The sequence below is a fragment of the Ranitomeya variabilis genome, chromosome 4 (genome assembly GCF_051348905.1).
Source record: "Ranitomeya variabilis isolate aRanVar5 chromosome 4, aRanVar5.hap1, whole genome shotgun sequence".
NCBI classification, from domain to species: domain Eukaryota; kingdom Metazoa; phylum Chordata; class Amphibia; order Anura; family Dendrobatidae; genus Ranitomeya; species Ranitomeya variabilis.
The window spans coordinates 493,896,594-493,918,681 of NC_135235.1; the positions used below are offsets into that span (position 1 = coordinate 493,896,594).

The window sequence follows — 22,088 nt, forward strand, 5'->3', positions numbered from 1 at the left end:
AAAATATCGGATCTCGGTATCGGAATTCCGATACAGCAAGTATCGGCCGATACCCGATACTTGCAGTATCGGAATGCTCAACACTACTGCTGAGTCACAAGTTTTGTGACGCAACAGCGACCTCAGTAGTGATCTCGCTATGTGTGACACGTACCAGCGATCAGGCCCCTGCTGTGAGATCGCTGGTCGTGTCGGAATGGCCTGGACCTTTTTTTGGTCGCTGAGGTCCCGCTGACATCGCTGAATCGGTGTGTGTGACACCGATCCAGCGATGTCTTAACTGGTAACCAGGGTAAACATCGGGTTACTAAGCGCAGGGCCGCGCTTAGTAACCCGATGTTTACCCTGGTTACCAGCGTAAATGTAAAAAAAACCAAACAGTACATACTCAACATCTGATGTCCGTCAGGTCCCTTGCCGTCTGCTTCCTGCTCTGACTGAGTGCCGCCGTACAGTGAGAACAGAGCGCAGCGGCCCTGCGCTTAGTAACCTGATGTTTACCCTGGTTACCCGGGTGCTGCAGGGGGACTTCGGCATCGTTGAAGACAGTTTCAACGATGCCGAAGTCGTTCCCCTGATCGTTGGTCACTGGAGAGAGCTGTCTGTGTGACAGCTCCCCAGCGACCACACAACGACTTACCAACGATCACGGCCAGGTCGTATCGCTGGTCGTGATCGTTGGTAAATCGCTATGTGTGCCGGGGCCTTTAGACTGACCATTTGGAACAATTGACATGTGGCTGGACAAGTTTTCAATTAGCTTTCTGTGGACTCCATTGAAAATATATATATATATATATATATATATATATATATATATATATATATATATATAGTATATATATATATATATATATATATATATATATATATATATATATATATATATACTAATAACAAAACCAATCAATATCTCTGTAATTCGTATTAATTAATTGGAGTGTTGAAATCATATTAAAAAATATATAATACAACACACAGCCATACATTCCAGTGTTTGGTCTGATACCCTTGCTGTAGACAGTATTTTGGGTTTGTTAAGATTTTAAAAATACATATTGAAACAATCTGTTATCTCAGTCATACGTCTGGTCTATCAGTAGTCTTCAAATCTTGTCCTTTCAGTCATACATTCCATTTTTTGGTCTGATACCCTTGGTGTATACAGTATTTTGTGGTTAGAAATTTTTTTAAAATACAGGCTACATATTGAAGCAGTCTGTTATCTCCGTCCGATGGCCATTTTATGTGTGGTCTAAAAATAGTTTTTTTTCATGCATACATTCCAATTTTTGATCTGTCTAATAGCCTCTATACACTATACTCTATCTTGGTTAAAAGAAAAAATATTTTACAGTGTGGTGGTTCCGTGACATGCCTCATCTATCTGTGGGCTACAAAGAGTGATTTTGAGGCTTCCATTATCTTTTTTTGCTGTGTGTTACCCTAACTCAAAACAGTAAACTGTTTTGTCATGAATTTTTTTTTTTTTAAATTTTACCCACTATGGGGAAATGTTGGTCAGCCCATGCACTTAGTGTATGGGCAGTACGAGTCTAGAAGACACACTCCTTGGCAATCGGACAGTTTTGTTTGGAAGCATTCAATGCAACATTTTTTTCAGGAGGCTCCCCTGTACCTCTCATGAAAGGGATATTGGGGTGCATTGTAATTCTTGGTAGCCCAGCCACTCACTGCATAGGCAATAACAGCATAGGAGCCCCACTGTTTAATAATGGCCCTTTAAGAATATTAATGCCGCCTGATGCCCCTCTAAAAATAGGCTTTGTGACTTTGAGTCCCTCCTTCATAAATTAAACAAGATGTGCCTTGTTATGTGTCACACCCAACTAGGGTTACCAAATTTTACAATGACATTTCCCAGTGAATGCATTTGTATTGGTTGAAAGCAATATAAAAGTTGAAAAACGCATCAAAAACGCTGGATGTACCTTAACATATTTCCCAGCAAAATCCATTTTGGTTTTGTTCTTGTATGTTTTTTGGTGCACCTGTAAAAATATCGTGAAACTCTGACAACATTGCTAATAGCTGTGACCTAGGAGTCAGAAATGCTTCCAAGGGCGATGCCCATGATGTTCCTGTGTCATTTGAGCAGTATTTCCATCATTTTCAGACGTTTGTAGACTATAAAAGGACCAACGGGGGGAATCACGGTGAAAATACTCGGGTTTCCCATAGACTTACATTGGGCTCGTTGCTCGGGTCGAGTACCCGAGTATTCCAATTTGCTTGACCCGAGCAATGAGCACCCGAGCATTTTAGTGCTCGCTCATCACTAATGCTCACCTAAAAAGACGGACATCGCCGGATCACAGGTACTATGACATCCACATTGCTTCTATCTGCCTCATTATACTCAATCTTCTGTCAGGAGTTGCCTCAGAATCACGTATTTCAGAAATGTACACGAAATGAGAGCAGGTGAAGTATTCGTTTTATTTATTTTTACGCCGTTCCTCATGCGGTATAAGTGATTAAACAACTTTATTTAAATTGGTAAGACAGCTTTATTCTTCGGGTCACTACGATTACAGCGATACCCCATTTATATATTTTTTTTATGTTTTGGTGCTTTTACACAATAAAAACTATTTTATAGAAAAACTATTATTTCTGCATTGCTTGATTCTGAGAGCTATAACTTTTTTATTTTTTTGCTTATGGAGCTTCATGGCAACTTATTTTTTGCGGGACAAGATGATGTTTTCAGTTGTACCATTTTTATTTACATTCATCTTTTTTATCGCGTTTTATTGTACTATTGTTTGGCGGTTTGATGATAAAGCACAGTTTTTTGCCTCGTTTTTTTTTGCTTTTTTTACTGTGTTCATGCACCGCCCCAGAGTCCTGGTCGTTGCAGTACTGTGGCTCCGCCACTATGGGGAGCCATGGTGCGTCCGATGGCACTGAAGGAGTTCATCTGATCAGGTATCACAGACACCAATACATTTCACAGCCGGGCCTCCGGGGGGAGCTAAGGGTGCTATTCATTAGGCCACTCCCCACCATAGTGGGTAAACTGGGGGTCAGGCAGGAAGTTAGATCAGAAAGCTGACTGGATTGAACGAAGCAACACCTTGTGGCAGAGGGTGTTGTGGAGAAAGAGACAGTAGGGTCTCTGCCAGGGGTGGGATCCTGGCAGAGGCTTGGCATTGGAAAGAACGTAACGGGTCCGCGCCAGCTCCGGGAAGCGGCGGGACCCAAGAAAGGACTAGAAGCGAGATAGATTGTGCTGAGTGAGAAACGAGATCAAGCAATAGGAGAATTCCAGTAGGGGTCATGCTGTAAGACCGGAGCAACACCCTGCTGAGGCGCACTACCGGTGGCCGGAACGCCGAGGGAGTATTATAACATTCAGCTTCAAGCAATACTCTAAACAGCGGCAGGACAGTCAGTTTAAGGCGGGCTGTCTAACACATATCACCTATGAAGTCTTGGGAGGCAATTGCGGGAGAGGGGCGTCTCTAGGGTCCCGGAAGAACTCCAGGCCTACCCGACAAACGGGTGCCGTTCTAACTGTAACATCAGGAAGGGACGGACGATTAGAAGAACATCATTTAATCGAGTTGTGAGGGAACTTAAGAAACAGACACAACAGTTGTGGGGTACTTTCCGTAAGCACAGCAGGGAAGGACTACAACACATAGCGCTAAGAAGGAAGGCACCGATTTCCACCTGTGAAGTGAACTCTGGAGGTGCCATTGGACCGGCCGGACTTGCGCAGCTTGGTGAACCATATTCTGGACTGAGGACTCAGAGATCTCCAGTAAAGAGGTAAAGAGACTGCAACCTGGTGTCCTCGTTATTTACCGCGACCTGCACCCCACAACTGCACCGTTACAACACGACTTATTGCACCGGACGTCCCCCACTGACAGACAGGGCCACGGACCGGGTCTAGCCACCGTGACAACCCCAGGACTGAGACTCAGAGGCCCGGCTCCGGGTGCCCCTAGGCCCTGCGGCGGTGTGGGGGCGCTCCAAAACTTGGCGTCACGAACAGGATCTACTTAAGCCTGAAGAATCAGGTCATGTGTGCCTTGGAACTGTGATTTATTATACTTGGAACTGTGATTCGTTGTGCTTGGACTGTAACTTTATTGAGAGACTGTGTGCTGCCATTACTACAAGGATTGCCGCCAAAACCGCCGCCATTGCAGCGCTGAGGAGAAGCGCAGGAGAAGAGAAGGGGCGTGGAGTGGGCGTAAACGAGCTAGAGAGCGCGAAGAACAATGGCCGCCCAGTCTAAACATTTCTTGGTCCTGAGGACGTGTCCGTCAACAGCCAAGGTCCGCCTCTTGATCCTGTTTGGAGGATGGGGACCATGGAGACGGAGCCGCCCACGAAAGAGACCGCGGGAAGAAGACATTGGAGAGGAGATAAAGATGGCGACACCAGAAGCACCGCATGGGGATGGTCGAACTCCGAGAGAGGCTGGACAGCCCGGTGTGGCTCAGTATACGCCGCCGCTGCGGGAGCTGACCCTTACGGAGCCAACGATGGGCCGACCCCCCAGGCCGCCGTCGGAAGAGTGCGTGGCCGCAGCCGAGGCCCGGCGGATCGCTGCTCGCCTGGAAGCCGATGCTCGAGTGACTGCTCGGCTGGGCCAGCCCACGGAGGTCTGCTTGTCTCCAATGTCCCTTGATCCTCTTAACCCGGTCGCGGCTGGAAGTGCGCCGCTGACACCAGGCTTGAAGCTCATGCCTGAAGCCGAACGCCTGCGGCACATGATGGCTGCATGGCGAGCCCGGCCACAACCGGTACCCCAGGTGGACTTACTCACTGTTGCGGAGCCCCCCTTGTCCCACTGGGGTGTAGTGGTCTCCTTTAACCCCCAATATGGACGCGGGGTTATCCAGGAGATCGGGGAGCCGCTACAAGTCCACGTGGACCGAGAAGAGGTGGAGCCTTGCAGTGGAAGATTTGATCGCAACCTGGAGCCGGGTGATGCCGTCACTTATACCAGGTGGAGGAGGGCAACCAGCGAAGCGGGCTGGATGGCGCGGGGCGTCCAGCGGTGCGTTGCGCTTCAGGCCGCCGCTGCAACTTCCGAAGAGAAACCTCCCACCGATAAGACAACAGAACCCGATCCTGGGGAGCAGCGAGGGACCCGGACCTACCATGCACCGTGGGGGCGTGCCGGATCCTCGGTAAAAAGAACATCCCGGCGGGGGATCCTGTCGTTGTTGGGGCGGGACCCGATCCTTGAACCAGCCGGACGACCCGTTGGTCTGGTGAGGCCCGGGAGGAAACCACCTTCCTCCCCGAAGAATGAGTAAGCATGAATGCCTTAAAAAAAAAAATGTATATAGTTCTTAACTGTTTGTTCCTGTTTTGCTGCTGAACCCGTCTAGGGTTAACTTTAAAGGGATCCCTTTGTTGACCCGGGATCCTTATTGTTTGTTTTTCTACAGTTTTGCACAAGTTTTACAAACTGAGAAATCATGAACAGTGCATGATCCAAACTTTCTTGTAAATAGTTTGCACCTTATTAAAGGCACTTCCTACTGGTTTTATTTAAAGACTCTTTGCGAAGATACCGTTCTGGAACCTTTGCTGAACAAAGACTGGTAGGCTGAGAAGACGAGCTACCTCAGAAAGACTTGATCCTCTTTTAAAGGGGATGTCCAACTGCGTACTTACGAGAGATACTGTTTTAAGAACAGTGATGCCATGATAATGTTGGAATGAGAAAAGTTGTATGTGTTTTAACTAGTTAAATGTAAAGAAATACTGATGATGATGCTCTGGAAGAAATGTAACTGTTTTGCATATAAGAAAGTAATAATGAAGGTGAGGATAGAAGGTAAACCCTGAGTCCCCATAGAAAGTTAATAATGTGTTACTAAGGACAGAAAGTGAACCCATAGGGGTTAGTGAGTGAGTCCTAATCGGAGCCAAGTAGAGCCGGCTCCATGTTCTTTAATTGAAAGGAATGTTATGTCTATACCATGTATAGTAGAGAAAGGCAGTAGGCCCTGGGGCGGTCCTGTAAAAGAAAGGAGAGGCAGTAGGTCTGGTGCCATAGGGACAGGCGGTCCTGCAGGTTCAAAGTAGGAGAATGAAAAGTTAACTTGCCCTGTAATGTGATTATGGGAAGGCCTTTAGCGAGCTAGGAGTGTATGTTCCTTGAAGGCAATGTTAAATTATTGTTCATTAAATTGCACTTAGTAGAATACCCGGTTGGGTAATGAGAGTTAATTGTAGCCTGTTGCTATGATATTTAATTATGTTTGTAACGTTCAAGTGTCCTTACCTCCCATAAAGGGAAGCCTGTTCAAGTATACTTATTGTCATTGCACTCAACAAAATTGTATGTCTTTTTGCTAACTTGTATTGTTGTTTTCTTCCCAGTCCCGGAGTACTGTGTTTAACCAGGGGGGAGTGCAGCGCCCCAGAGTCCTGGTCGTTGCAGTACTGTGGCTCCGCCACTATGGGGAGCCATGGTGCGTCCGATGGCACTGAAGGAGTTCATCTGATCAGGTATCACAGACACCAATACATTTCACAGCCGGGCCTCCGGGGGGAGCTAAGGGTGCTATTCATTAGGCCACTCCCCACCATAGTGGGTAAACTGGGGGTCAGGCAGGAAGTTAGATCAGAAAGCTGACTGGATTGAACGAAGCAACACCTTGTGGCAGAGGGTGTTGTGGAGGAAGAGACAGTAGGGTCTCTGCCAGGGGTGGGATCCTGGCAGAGGCTTGGCATTGGAAAGAACGTAACGGGTCCGCGCCAGCTCCGGGAAGCGGCGGGACCCAAGAAAGGACTAGAAGCGAGATAGATTGTGCTGAGTGAGAAACGAGATCAAGCAATAGGAGAATTCCAGTAGGGGTCATGCTGTAAGACCGGAGCAACACCCTGCTGAGGCGCACTACCGGTGGCCGGAACGCCGAGGGAGTATTATAACATTCAGCTTCAAGCAATACTCTAAACAGCGGCAGGACAGTCAGTTTAAGGCGGGCTGTCTAACACATATCACCTATGAAGTCTTGGGAGGCAATTGCGGGAGAGGGGCGTCTCTAGGGTCCCGGAAGAACTCCAGGCCTACCCGACAAACGGGTGCCGTTCTAACTGTAACATCAGGAAGGGACGGACGATTAGAAGAACATCATTTAATCGAGTTGTGAGGGAACTTAAGAAACAGACACAACAGTTGTGGGGTACTTTCCGTAAGCACAGCAGGGAAGGACTACAACACATAGCGCTAAGAAGGAAGGCACCGATTTCCACCTGTGAAGTGAACTCTGGAGGTGCCATTGGACCGGCCGGACTTGCGCAGCTTGGTGAACCGTATTCTGGACTGAGGACTCAGAGATCTCCAGTAAAGAGGTAAAGAGACTGCAACCTGGTGTCCTCGTTATTTACCGCGACCTGCACCCCACAACTGCACCGTTACAACACGACTTATTGCACCGGACGTCCCCCACTGACAGACAGGGCCACGGACCGGGTCTAGCCACCGTGACAACCCCAGGACTGAGACAGAGGCCCGGCTCCGGGTGCCCCTAGGCCCTGCGGCGGTGTGGGGGCGCTCCATTCACAAAAGTGGTTAACTAGTGGGAAAGTTTTATAGATTGTGTCGTTCGGGATGCGGTGATACCAAATAAGTGTACTTTTTTATATTTTTGGACAGAGGTGTATTTATTGGATTAACATTTTTTCATTTCTTTGTTCTTTATTTGAGGATTTGTTAAAAAAAAGTTAAACTTTTTTACTGACTTTTTTTTTTTTTACTTTTTTTACATTGCCCCAGGATGAGACATCAACTGTATAGTGACAGATCACTGATCTGATACCTTGCAATGCATGGTAGGAGGCGTGTCAGTTTCTGCTCTTAGCGGGCGCTCACAAGCCACCTTCCATGCAGGACTCTGATGGATCATGCGACCATCTTGCGGCACGGGGACACCATGGAGACCATCTATGTGATCGTGTTGTGCCGATAGAAGCAGAGAGAGAGTTTACTCCCTCTGCGATGCTCCTCAATGTCGATATCATTATTGACAGCAGGGGTAGACAGGCTAAACATCCACGATCGGTGTTTGCACCAATCGTGGGTGTTACTGCAGGGTGTCAGCTCTCATATATAGCGTGAGTGTTGTATATAAGCTTCTGTTTGAGGGAATGCAGCTTGCGTAGAGCAGTATACTGTATATACTGTACATGTCAGGTAGGGGTAAAAGGGACAAATGCAGCAGATGCATAAACTATATGCCTGTATGATGAGAAGAGAGATGAGTGCTAGATTCATGCCATATTTATCTGAATAACACATTTGCATTAGTAAGGGGTGTACTCTTCTTCATTTTTCAGAAGCGCACCATTCCCCTGCCTCCTGGCGTTCCAGCTTGCCAGGAACAGTGCACTGTTGAAGACTGAAAGTTCAGACAATTGGAATGGTTGCACTGCCGGTCCAAACTGTGTGCTCTCCCCGCTCATCCAGCTTTGCTTCTGCAGCATCAGAAGCGTGCAGGAACTCTGAAGCTGGAAGATACAGCGATCTGGCCAGATTCAGAGCAGTGCTTGCTAGCTTTAAAATAAAGAGCTTGTAAGCATGTGTTTTTTGCCTAGTCTACCATCTGTACACTTTAGAATTAAAAACTCCTTCATTCCTGAGAAGAGAGAGGAATTTTAATAAGAAGTAAATTTCAAAGTTGCTTGTTTTTACATTCACTTTGCAATTTTTCTAATTTTAAAATGTCTCTAAACCCTTTAAAAACTGTATCACTGTAACATACCTAATTATAGGAACATAGTACTACCAAACAGACAGTACATAGCACATACAGCATGGCATAAGACTACATGACGTACCAGTAGAATAACACTGGCATAGCGATAAGGTAAATTAGGTAGCCAATAGGTATTTCTACTGTAAGGCTATGTGCACACGTTCAGGATTTATAGCGTTTTTTCACGTTTTTTCGGCTGTTGTCCGCCAAATAGGAATAATAGTAATCCAAAGCAACCATTAAAGAATATAATAGGGGGAAGTCAATATAATGTTTGAGCTTTTCTTGGTGGTTGGTCATTTACCCATAATTTTACATGTTCATAGGTACATTTAATAAATCCACCCACAAAGTTTTTAAGAATATTTCAAAAAAGCGTGGTTTTCAGCGAGTTAAAAGGAAATATTTATGATCTGTAAGGGTATGTGTCCACGTTCAGGATTGCATCAGGATTTGGTCAGGATTTTTGATCAGTATTTGTAAGCCAAAACCAGGAGTGGAACAATTAAAGGTATAATAGAAACATATGCTCCACTTCTGCATTTATCACCCACTCCTGGTTTTGGCTTACAAATACTGATGAAAAATCCTGACCAAATCCTGATGCAATCCTGAACGTGGACACATACCCTAAGGCCATGTGCACACGTTCAGGATTTTTCGCGTTTTTTTCGCTATAAAAACGTGATAAAAACGCGAAAAAAATGCTAACCTATGCCTCCTATTATTTACAGTGTATTCCGCATTTTTTGTGCGAAAAAATCGCATCGCGGAAAAAAAAGCAACATGTTCATTAAAAATGCGGAATTGCGGGGATTCCGCACACCTAGGAGTCCATTGATCTGCTTACTTCCCGCACGGGGCTGTGCACACCATGCGGGAAGTAAGCAGATTATGTGCGGTTGGTACCCAGGGTGGAGGAGAGGAGACTCTCCTCCACGGACTGGGCACCATATAAGTGGTAAAAAAATAAGAATTAAAATAAAAAATAGTGATATACTCACCTTCGATGTCTTCCCGCCTCTCAGCTGCATGCTGCCGCTTCGGTTTCTATAGCTGGTGTGCGGTGAAGGACCTTGCGATGACGTCACGGTCCTGTGATTGGTCGAGACCGGTCATGTGACCGCTCACGTGACCGTGACGTCATGGAAGGTCCTGCGCGCACACACCATCTATACGGAACGGACGCCGCTGAGGTCTGCAGGTGAGTATAAGCATTTTTTTAATTTTTTTTATTATTTTTAAACATTCTATCTTTTACTATAGATGCTGCATAAGCAGCATCTATAGTAAAAAATTGGTCACACTTGTCAAACAGTATGTTTGACAAGTGTGACCAACCTGTCAGTCAGTTTTCCAAGCGATGCTACAGATCGCTTGGAAAACTTTAGCATTCTGCAAGCTAATTACGCTTGCAGAATGCTAAAAAAAACGCGAAAAAAACGGAAAAAAACCGCAAAAAAAAAAAATGCGGATTTCTTGCAGAAAATTTCCGGTTTTCTTCAGGAAATTTCTGCAAGAAATCCGGACGTGTGCACATACCCTTAGACAGAAGCTTTGCTCTACTAATATTCCTCCTGCTGTGACACTACAATAAAATGTGCCATCAAAGCCTGAGGAGCGGGAAGAGGTTTCATAGAAACAGAAACAGATTTCCTTTGTTTAAACAACACATGCAGTCTTTAATCTTTGTTCATTTGGCACAGACACAAGCTTTTTGATTGTCAAGATAGCCTTCCATCCTGCCCAACTGCATGACCTGGATATATTTTATCTTGTGTTAATACCCAGCAATAAATGGAAATTGAAGAGGAGCCATAAAGGCATATTACTCAACAACAAAAATATGGTCTTGAGGACCCATACTTGGGTGTCATGCGACATATTAGAGGATTTTACGCACTCTCCAACTACATGGACAATTTTACCTTATGAAAAGTTACATGGTTTCACACACAAGGCTTGTATTAGAATATTTTATGGCTACGTTATCCTATAACCGTCGAGGACTATGAGGATTATTTTAGGTATTTACATTTTATTTTAACCTGTGATTTTTTTTCCTAACATATTGCAATGTATAAACCTTGCCAATGTACTATCATGATTCTAGGGGTCAGTCCTATTCAGTGTATGAACCCCAACTTTGAATACATACATATTATAAGGAAGGCTGTCAAACATTCAGCAATTTATTATTATATAAAAGTTATAACTACATCATTAGGACAGCTATATAGACAAACGCCCCCCCCCCACACACAAAAAAAAGCAAAAGTGCATTTCAAATGGACAAGAACACGTTTTTTTTAACTTTTATATCAGAATAAATTGAATGGTTTTATCCTCAAGAGTTGCAGCACATTTTTTATTTTTATTTTTTTGCTAATAAGTAGGCATGATCGCTGTAGGTTTCGTTGAACTGAAGCCTACATCTCTCATATACCGAAAGTGAGCTGGTTTTATTCACTACCTTTCCTTGTGTCCAACTTTTTTTTTTTTTTAAGAAAATCCTATGGTTATACAACCCCTGGCAAAAAGTTATGGAATCACCGGCCTTGGAGGATGTTCATTCAGTTGTTTAATTTTGTAGAAGAAAAGCAGATCACAGACATGGCACAAAACTAAAGTAATTTCAAATGGCAGCTTTCTGGCTTTAAGAAACACTAAAAGAAATCAAGAACAAAAAATGTGGTAGTCAGTAATGGTTATTCTATCTGTGTTTTTAAAGGGAACCTGTCACCCCCCCAGGCGTTTGTAACTAAAAGAGCCATCTTGTGCAGCACTAAAGATGGGGGCCGGAACAAAGTGCAGCTGGGAGGAGGCCCCCCATGACTGCTTTGAGCCGGCGGTCTTTTTGAATGATGCTCCGGCTGGGGATAGGAGAATGGAAAAGGGGGGAGGGGTTTAGATGGGGGGTTAGTAGGGAAAGTGCGGGAAAACCGCCATTCCCTACCTGAATCCAGTAGAAGGAAGAAGCCCAGGATGACGTCGGCGGAGTCCATGTTGGCCCAGCTCCGAGAGATGGCCAGATCAAGAAGAGGGGGCTGGCTTGAGGCCCAGCTGTCCTCTATCATTGCCGCAGGAGGATCCGGGCAGAGTTTGCGGGGCAGGAGGACCAGGCCCCCTGAGAGACTATCTCCGGATCTCCCGGCGCGTGGCAGGCGCAGGCTCCGGAGCCCCTCCAGGGACCCTGCGGGCGGTGAGTCCAGCGGCGCCGCCTCCCCCCGCTGCTCCCGCACCGGCGGGAATCCCAGCACCCGGCCTGCACGCGCCGGGCGTCGGACCCAGGACACCGCCGCTGCTGCTGGGAGCGCCGGACCGGAAGTGCGGCCTGCGCGATCCAGGCAGAGCGCAGCCGCAGCTTCCCCCGCTCCTGGCAGGTCCCCGGCTCACAGTGGGCGCATGGCCGCTGCTTCACCGCCTCCTTCCGGTGTACCGGTGCCCAGAGGGAGAGCAGCCGCCGCTTCTCCTGCCCTCACCAGATCTACAGCTCCCAGGGGGCGCGCGGCGGCAAGAAGATGCAGAGCAGCGCCGACAGGAAGAGCAGCTCAGCCAAGAAGAGCGGCACAGCCAGGAGGAGCAGCAAGAGGAGCAGCGAGTCCAGGAGGAGCAGCACGACCAGGACGAGCAGCAGCAGCCAGGGATCCGGCCCCTTTACCTGCGGCAGGCACTCACAGCCCATCACCTCCCAGGGTGCCTGCTCGGATGAACACAAGGAGCACACAGGCGGCGGACGGTCAGCGGTCAGGAGGTCTCTTACGTCCCGCTTGCACAGAACGGCGCAGTGGAGGGAGAGATGCAGGCAGCAGTGTCGAGCTGCCTGCCCGCGAGCGAAGTTCGTTACACGACCGGGCGGGCTCGCCCGGGTTGGCACACGGGGATCGGTCGCGGTCGCCCAGGAGGTCTCCGGAGCTCAGAGCAGCGTATACCCGTTACCCATTGGACGGTGAGGTGGCGGGGGATACTGACCACAGACGGAGGAGCGGGTCCGTACAGCAGCTACAGCACGCTCGGGTCCCCCCTGGTGACGAGGAGGCCAGGGGCGCGGGCCTGGGGCAGAGAGGGCTAGCGACGCAGCAGTTCCAGCACGCTCGGGTCCCCCCTGGTGACGAGGAGGCCAGGGGCGCGGGCCTGGGGCAGAGAGGGCTAGCGACGCAGCAGTTCCAGCACGCTCGGGTCCCCCCTGGTGACGAGGAGGCCAGGGGCGCGGGCCTAGGGCATCGACGCGGAGAGGAGGTGTCGGAGTCCAGTGGTGATCGTCACGGGAGGTCAGAGCAACAGGGATCCGGAGGTCCGGCTGGCGGGGACACAGCACCCGCGCAGCGTTGTGAGTATGAGTCCATGTCCGGTTTGTCGCCCATAGGGGCCGAGTTACAGGAAGCTAGGAGGGGTCGGGTGGCTGTGTGTGAGGAACGGCGGAGGAGTGGGCCGATTGTGGCGGGGGTGCCAGGTATGCAGGACTTATTGCAGGGTATGTCGCAAATTTTGCGTAGATTAGAGGGAGGGTCGGCAGCTGGGGTTGCCGCATCGCCGGTTGAGGCGTGGTTGTCTGGTCGAGGGGTGGAACCCCAGGCGGGTTGTGGTTTGTTAAGCCCTGGTCAGGTAGTGGAGGTTGCATCGTCCGGGGTATCGGTTTCGGTTCAGACAGAGAAGGAAAAAGGCGATACGGTCAAATTAGATGACAGAGCGAAAGGGGAAGTTTATGTGTGCTTTGAAGGGCCGTTAGGAGCGCATTTGAAAAAGGAGGTGAAGGAAAAGATTTGGAGAGATGAGTATGTGGAGATTTTTTCCCTGCTCCCGTTGGAAAAGTTTAACTTGGATAAAGGAAAAAAAGACGATAGCAAAAAGGAGGAGGAAGAAAAGCGGAGGTGGCGGCTAATTCCGCAGACATTTGTGAATTGGTTGCAGGCGTTTGCGATATTGGCAAGTGTAGTGGGGGAGAAGGCGCCTGAGAATTGCTCAGGTTTATTTTGTTATTTAGATGCGATTGGGGAGGCACATCGTACTTATGGCGGTCAGACGTGGCTACGGTATGATGAGCAGTTCAGGCAGCGAAAGGCGGTAAGGCCAGAAATTAGGTGGGACCAGAAAGATATAGGCCTTTGGCTGAAGGTTATGGCCCCAGCTAGGCATGGGCAGTCCTTTCATGGGTCCGGGGGTGGTGGCAGCCAGCAGTCGGGACACGGAGGCAGCAGTCAGGGTTCGCAGGGAGCGAAGGAGAAGTCTGGAACCTGCTGGCAGTTTAATGACGGTCAGTGTAAATACGGTAGCACCTGTAAATTTAAGCATGTGTGTTCCCACTGTAATGGAGGTTCACACGGGGCTTCAAAGTGTTTCATTAAAGGAAAAGGAAAGCCAGCCTTGGGTGCCAGTCAAGGGGGAGAGCCCGGTGAGGCTTCACGAGATGGCCCCCTTTCTAAATAGGTACCCCGATCAGGTGAAGGCAGGTATTATTTTCAATGGTTTTGCGGATGGTTTTAGGATTCCTCCCCCGAGCCACGAGGTTCCTTTTTCGGTTAAGAATTTGCGTTCGGCAATGTTGCATGCCGAGGTTGTGGATGTTAAACTCAAGAAAGAAGTGGAGTTGGGAAGGATGTCGGGGCCGTTTTTGCATCCGCCGATGGCGGGTATGGTGGTTTCCCCTTTGGGGGTGGTGCCTAAAAAAGAGCCGAATAAATTTCGATTGATCCAGCATTTGTCGTACCCAAAGGGTCGGTCGGTAAATGATGGCATCGCCCAAGAGCTGTGCTCGGTTGAGTATACATCATTCGATGCAGCGGTGCAGTGGGTGAGAAGGCACGGCCCTGGGGCGCTGTTGGCAAAAACGGATGTTGAATCGGCCTTCCGTTTGCTTCCGGTGCATCCGGACAGCGTTCCGTTGTTAGGTTGTTTTTGGAATGGTGGTTACTATTTGGATAGATGTTTACCGATGGGCTGCTCCATTTCTTGTTCATTGTTTGAGACGTTTAGTACTTTCCTGGAGTGGGTGGTTAAGGACGTTTCTGGAGTTCAGTCGGTTATCCATTATTTGGATGATTTTTTGTTTATCGGGCCGCCTGATTCCGTAGTTTGCCGTAATATGTTAACGGCTATGTTTTGGGTCGCAGACCTTTTTGGAGTTCCATTGGCGGCGGATAAGACAGAAGGTCCCAGTACGGTATTGAGTTTTTTTGGAATTTTAATCGACTCCGAGAAGATGGAGTGTCGGTTGCCGGAAGATAAGTTGGCCATGTTGCAGCAGGAGGTTGAAAGAGCTAGAAGGAAGCGGAAGCTGACTTTGAAAGAATTGCAGTCTCTTTTGGGTAGATTGAATTTTGCATGTCGGATCATACCCATGGGCAGGATATTTTGTCGCAGGTTGTCGGTCGCGACGGCAGGCGTAAAGGAGCCACACCATTTTATTCGCCTGAGCAAGGAACACAAAGATGACTTGCTAGTGTGGCAACGTTTCCTGGGCAATTACAACGGGCGGTCGTTGATTCAGCAGGAGGTCTTAACAAATTTTGATTGCGAGATTTATACGGATGCAGCCGGTTCGGCTGGTTACGGGGCTTTTTGCGGTGGTCGTTGGTGTGCCGGACGGTGGCCGGGCCAGTGGAGGGAGTTGGGCCTTACAAAAAACCTGGTCTTGTTGGAATTGTTCCCTATCGTGGTTGCGGTTTCCATTTGGGGGGAAATGTTTGCTAACAGGAGGATTCGTTTTCATTGCGACAACATGAGCGTCGTGTCAGTGATGAACAGTTTGTCGGCCTCATCTCCCCCGGTGATTAAGTTGGTAAGGGAGTTGGTTTTTCGGTGCTTGGAGCTGAACGCTTGTATTTCGGCGGTGCATGTGCCGGGTGTGCAGAACTCAATAGCAGATGCATTGTCTCGTTTTCAGTGGGACCGTTTTCGGGAATTGGCGCCGGACGCGGAGATCTTGGGAGAGGAATGCCCTTTGCATCTTTGGAGCGTGATTATGGACGAGCGGGCCGATTGATTCAGGAGTCTGTTACGAGCAAAACATGGGCGTCATACGAAGCATCTTGGCAAGTATGGCAATGTTGGGTGTCGGTGTGGGGCCAGTTGGTGTCTGACGAAGATAGGATGCTGGCTGTGTTATTTTTGATCGGGAAGGCGGCCGAAGAAGGTTGGTCGATTTCGAAGGTGAATAAATTTGTTGCCGGTTTGGCTTTTGCTTTTAAGTTGCAAGGGTTGGTGGACGCGACGAAACATTTTTTGGTCAGACAGGCACTTAGGGGTTTTAGGAGGGGTAATCAGACTATTGACCGTCGTCGCCCCATTTCTTTTAGCCTTTTAGAACGGTTGGGTGGAGTCTTGGAGATTATTTGTGGTTCGAGTTTTGAGTTGGCGTTGTTTCGCCTCGCCTTTTCATTAGCATTTTTTGGGGCTATGCGCGTTGGGGAGCTGGTGTCAACGTCCAAAGTTAGAGCAGGGGGTTTGTTGGCAGAGGATGTGGAACTTTGGACGGGGGGTATCGTTTTTTGGATTCGGCGCTCAAAGACTGACCAAATTGGGAGAGGAAAACGTGTGGTACTGGGGAGGGTTTCCGGGTCTTTAATGTGCCCTAGAGGTTGTCTGGAAGAATACTGGCAGTTATGGTCAGGCAGATCCGGCCCTTTGTTGTGTCACGCAGAGGGGTCCTTTTTGTCACGCTTTCAGTTCATTGCGGTATTAAGGAGGGGCTTGCGGGAGTTGGGCCTTTCTCCGGAGTTGTTCGGGTCGCATTCATTTCGTATCGGGGCGGCATCTGAAGCTGATAGTTTGGGTTTGGGCGCGGAGGACATTTGTAGAATTGGTAGGTGGACTTTGAATCGGTACTTAGGTTACGTCCGTCATTAATTTAGTAGTGTGGTTATGTTTTGTATTTGACCCAGTGTTTTTTCTTCATGCGTCTTGTTGCAGGTGTGTCCCCTTACTTAGCCTGGATCTTCGGACATTCGTTCGTTCACTGGGGGGCGCTGCGGGCCGAGGTCAGGCCGGACGGTAGGCAACTGGGGTTTAGTAGACGTCAGGTTGTCATTCGGTGGTTGGGATATAGGGGGATGGTTTGGAACATGGCCCTTCCTGAATTTTCTAAGGCGGTTCGTTTAGACAGACAACCTGACATTTTAGTTGTGCATTTGGGGGGGAACGACTTGGGTGTACGGCCTGTCAGGGAGTTGATTAGGGACATACGGTTCGATTTGTTGAGGTTGCAAGTATAATTTCCTGGGGTGTTGATTGTGTGGTCAGATATTGTGCCTAGAAAAAGTTGGAGGGGGGCTAGATCTTTGAAAGGTATTAATAGGGCCAGGGTTAAGTTGAATAGGGCAATAGGGGGTTTTGTTTCCAGAAACGGGGGGTTTAGCGTTAGACATTTTGAATTGGAGTCAGGGCTTGGTAACTACTGGAGGGAGGATGGAGTTCATTTAAACGCGATTGGAATTGATTTGTGGAATTTAGCATTGCAAGAAGGAGTTGAACGTGCGTTGGTGGCGTTGGGGCACTCACGAGCCTGAGGTGGTCAGGGCTGTTCGTGTGTGGTGGGGGGGTGGGGGTTCTTGGAGTTGACGCTGATTGGTTGGGGGAAGGAATTGGAGCATAATTGCAGGCAATTTAAAATGTGGTGGGGTTGGATCTGGCATTTTGGTATGGGCTCTGGACGGGGTTTTACCCTGGGAGCTCTAGGTGGTTTTTTCTCTTCCCGGAACGGGATGTACGGTGCCCTCGAGCTGGTTTTCACGGCTGAGGGTAATATGGTGGTCGATCTTATATTGTGGGGTTTTGCCAGATCTTTTTAGCTCCAAGAACCCTCCCCTCGAATTTATACTGTTGTATTTATGTTATGTTAATTTTATTAATAAAAGTTGGCCGCTGTGGCCAAAATATCCAAAAGAATAATTGGTTATGTTTTATTTAAGGAAAGGTTGGGTCGGGGGGGGGGCAGTTTTTGGTGGTTAGGTTACATACGGAGGAAAAGACCGTACTCGGCATACGCGGTCAAGATGGGGGCCGGAACAAAGTGCAGCTGGGAGGAGGCCCCCCATGACTGCTTTGAGCCGGCGGTCTTTTTGAATGATGCTCCGGCTGGGGATAGGAGAATGGAAAAGGGGGGAGGGGTTTAGATGGGGGGTTAGTAGGGAAAGTGCGGGAAAACCGCCATTCCCTACCTGAATCCAGTAGAAGGAAGACCCACCCACCCTCCCTTGTAGGCTTGTGCTTGGGGTTTTTTGTTTAACGAGAGGGGGGGGGGAATTGTGGGGGGAGTTTTTATATATTGATATGGCACGGGTTGTTATATATATAAAAAAAAAAAAAAAAAAAGGGTTTTGGGTTTACGCTTGGTATGCGGGTGTTTGGTCATTATTTGCATTTTATTCAATTATTGTCACAGTGGCGGTGGGGGGGTGGGGGTTCTTGGAGTTGACGCTGATTGGTTGGGGGAAGGAATTGGAGCATAATTGCAGGCAATTTAAAATGTGGTGGGGTTGGATCTGGCATTTTGGTATGGGCTCTGGACGGGGTTTTACCCTGGGAGCTCTAGGTGGTTTTTTCTCTTCCCGGAACGGGATGTACGGTGCCCTCGAGCTGGTTTTCACGGCTGAGGGTAATATGGTGGTCGATCTTATATTGTGGGGTTTTGCCAGATCTTTTTAGCTCCAAGAATAGTGTTGAGCATTCCGATACTGCAAGTATCGGGTATCGGCCGATACTTGCTGTATCGGAATTTCCGATACCGAGATCCGATACTTTTGTGATATCGGGTATCGGGTATCGCAACAACATTAATGTAATAATGTGTAAAAAAGAGAATTAAAATAAAAAATATCGCTATACTCACCTGTCCGACGCAGCCGGGACCTCAGCGAGGGAACCGGCAGCGTTGTTTGTTTAAATTTCGCGCTTTTACTTGGTTACGTGAAGTCCCGGCTTGTGATTGGTCAGGGCGGCCATGTTGCCGGGACGCGGACCAATCACAGCAAGCCGTGACGAAATTACGTCACGGCTTGCTGTGATTGGTCCGCGTCCCGGCAACATGGCCGCCATTAACCAATCACACGCCGTGACGTCACGGGAGGCTGGACATGCGCGTATTTTGAAAAGCGCGCGTGTCCAGCCTCCAGTGACGTCCCGGCAACATGGCCGCCATTAACCAATCACAAGCCGTGACGTCACGGGAGGCTGGACATGCGCGTATTTTGAAAAGCGCGCGTGTCCAGCCTCCCATGACGTCACGGCTTGTGATTGGTCAGGGCGGCCATGTTGCCGGGACGCGGACCAATCACAGCAAGCCGTGACGTAATTTCGTCACGGCTTGCTGTGATTGGTCCGCATCCCGGCAACATGGCCGCCCTGACCAATCACAAGCCGGGACCTCACGTAACCAAGTAAAAGCGCGAATTTTAAACAAACAACGCTGCCGGTTCCCTCGCTGAGGTCCCGGCTGCGTCGGACAGGTGAGTATAGCGATATTTTTTATTTTAATTCTTTCTTTTACACATTAATATGGTTCCCAGGGCCTGAAGGAGAGTTTCCTCTCCTTCAGACCCTGGGAACCATCAGGGATACCGTCCGATACCTGAGTCCCATTGACTTGTATTGGTATCGGGTATCGGTATCGGATTGGATCCGATACTTTGCCGGTATCGGCCGATACTTTCCGATACCGATACTTTCAAGTATCGGACGGTATCGCTCAACACTATCCAAGAACCCTCCCCTCGAATTTATACTGTTGTATTTATGTTATGTTAATTTTATTAATAAAAGTTGGCCGCTGTGGCCAAAATATCCAAAAGAATAATTGGTTATGTTTTATTTAAGGAAAGGTTGGGTCGGGGGGGGGCAGTTTTTGGTGGTTAGGTTACATACGGAGGAAAAGACCGTACTCGGCATACGCGGTCATGCAGCATTCTGACAAGGTGGCTCTTTTAGTTATGATGCCAGCACACGCTGAAATAATCACTTAAAAAATGTGCCCCCTCATACCCTGAAACCTCCAGGGAGGCGGGTCTTTCCTTCCTAATCAGACGCAGCACAGCCATCACTCCGGGCCTGTGAGCGCCGGGCGCCCCTCCTCTTGCTGCATTATCGTCCCCGGCGCCTGCACATTAAGTTTTTTTTTTCGGGCGTGCGCAGTTGCGCAGCCCTTTGTACTTACAGCCCAGGCGTCGGGGATGATAATGCATCAAGAGGAGGCGGCGCCCGGCGTGCACAGGCCCGGAGTGATGGCTGGGAGGCGTCTGATTAGGAAGAAAAGTCCGTTTATCAATGTATCATATTTGATTGTTTATTTCTTTGCAGACATGAAAGTCGTATCCAGTTTTCTTCTTCTGTACTGGTTGATGGTTCTTGTTCAGTCTCACATTCTTCTTGATGAGAAGCCAGACAGAACAAACAGTGGAAGTGTCGCCCGTTTCTCTGAGCTTCTTCCACCCATTTCCATAGTAGGTCAGTAACTCTCCTACTTATTTGTTCAATGCGGACTAATGCAATAACTACAAATAATGAAATATATAACTACATTTTATTGATGCTACACAGATTTAACAAAGGCATCGCGAAGAGTAAGCAGAATTGACGCGGAAAAGAATAAACTGGCTAAGGTACCAATATTTTTTTCCGTGTGAATAAGGCTAGGTTCACATTAAAACAAGCATGCTGCCCTTCGATATGATGGAATACCCATTGGAATGCAGCTTGTCAGGGATTCCTATAGAGGCCTTTAATAAGTGCTTGTTGCAGAGCACTCTATAAGTGTCAACCTACCCTAAGACTTTTTTTGCACTGTATTACTGATTATGAGGATTTTTAATAAATAGTAGATATTTTTCCAATACTGAATAGGCACAATCATTCAAATACCTTCCAAAGAGCTGTCTCAGGAGATAAGAGAATTTTATTCAGAATGTGTCCTTTTCATGCTTTCATTAAAGTCATAGTCCTTGACAATCCTAATTCTCGAGTTCAGTAAATAGCAATACTTATAAAAAGCAATACTTCATGCCAAAATGAAGGACAAAAATGGGAGAAACTTTGGGGATGCACGAGAATATGAAATTAAAGGAACTGTGACATCAGAAAATGATATATTATATGCAAATTGTCTCTTCAGAGAGAAAGAGAATTTGAACTCTATAGCGCCATAGGATTTTATAGGATAAAAGCCAATTCGGAATCTCACTTTGCAGACACGGTGTTTCGGGCTATTGGCCTTTGTCAGTGCAAAGTATGAGAACTGATTTGGCTAGGTAAGAGGCTCTAGATTGGGATCAGAAAATTATCTAATGCTTAAGGTTATGTTCCCACTGTGAGAATTTGACGACTTTTTTATGTAGATTTTCTGCAGCATTTCTTCACCTATTAGGTAAATTAGGTTAGTAGTGTTTTTTCATTGCGTTTTTTACATGTGTTTTTGCTGCAGCTTTTGTCTTTCTGGCATGTCATGTTTTAAATCTAGCTGCTTTGATTTTGATACTTGGTATTTGGCTTTGACAATACTGTACTGATACAGTCATGTGTGGATCACATGCATGATTTAGCAAATTTCCACAGTGGAAATGATAAAAAAAACACATATGCATTCTTTACCTGTGGATTTCCACATCTAATGCAATTCTATGGGGAAAATGCACACAAAAAAAATTATAGTATGTAAAAGAGAAATTGACAAGTTGCAGATTTCAAACACGCACCACAGGACAGTTTGTACTTCATAAAAAAAGCAAAGTGGGCATGAGATATGTCAAAAACTCATCATGGGAATTTAACTTAAATAAGGTATTTATGTTAAACATACCATATATACTCGAGTATAAGCCAAGATGTTCAGCCTTTTTTTAGGCTGAAAGTGCCCTTCTCGGCTTATGCTCAAGTCATTCTTCCAGGGGGTCGGCGAGGAAGGGGGAGCGGCAGGAGTGGCGGCTGTCCCATCATACTCACCCGCTCATGGCGCGGTCTCTGCACTCCCCTGCTTCTCCAATGATCTCTGGCACCGGTAGCTCTTTCTGTGTTCAGCGGTCACATGGTACCGCTCATTAAAGTAATAAATATGAACGCGACTCCACTCCCATAAGGGTGGAGCGCATATTCATTACTTTAATGAGCGGTACCATGTGACCGCTCAGCACTGGAAGGAACTGCCGGTCCTGGGACGACGGAGAAGCAGGGAAGTGCAGAGACCGCGCCAGGAGGGTGAGTATGACTATAATTGGGGGAGGATGAGCCATACGATATTCACCTGTCCCCATACCACCGCTGCGCTGTGTCTTCAGCGTCCTCTGGCTGTGATGCTCAGGTCAGAGGCTGCAATGACATTTTTAGTGCGTGTCCTCTGCCTGAACAGCC

General features: G+C 47.8%; 1 protein-coding gene across 1 annotated transcript in view; it reads left to right on the forward strand.

Moving 5' to 3' along the window:
* The window catches only part of LOC143769060 (agouti-signaling protein-like), a 457,900-nt gene that overhangs the window by 405,341 nt on the left and 30,471 nt on the right, over nt 1–22,088 (forward strand). The window contains exons 2-3 of the mRNA XM_077257644.1: nt 20,046–20,192; nt 20,286–20,347. Of these exons, the coding sequence (XP_077113759.1) occupies nt 20,048–20,192; nt 20,286–20,347 (207 nt within the window). The 5' untranslated portion in view covers nt 20,046–20,047. The remainder of the gene's footprint in view (nt 1–20,045; nt 20,193–20,285; nt 20,348–22,088) is intronic.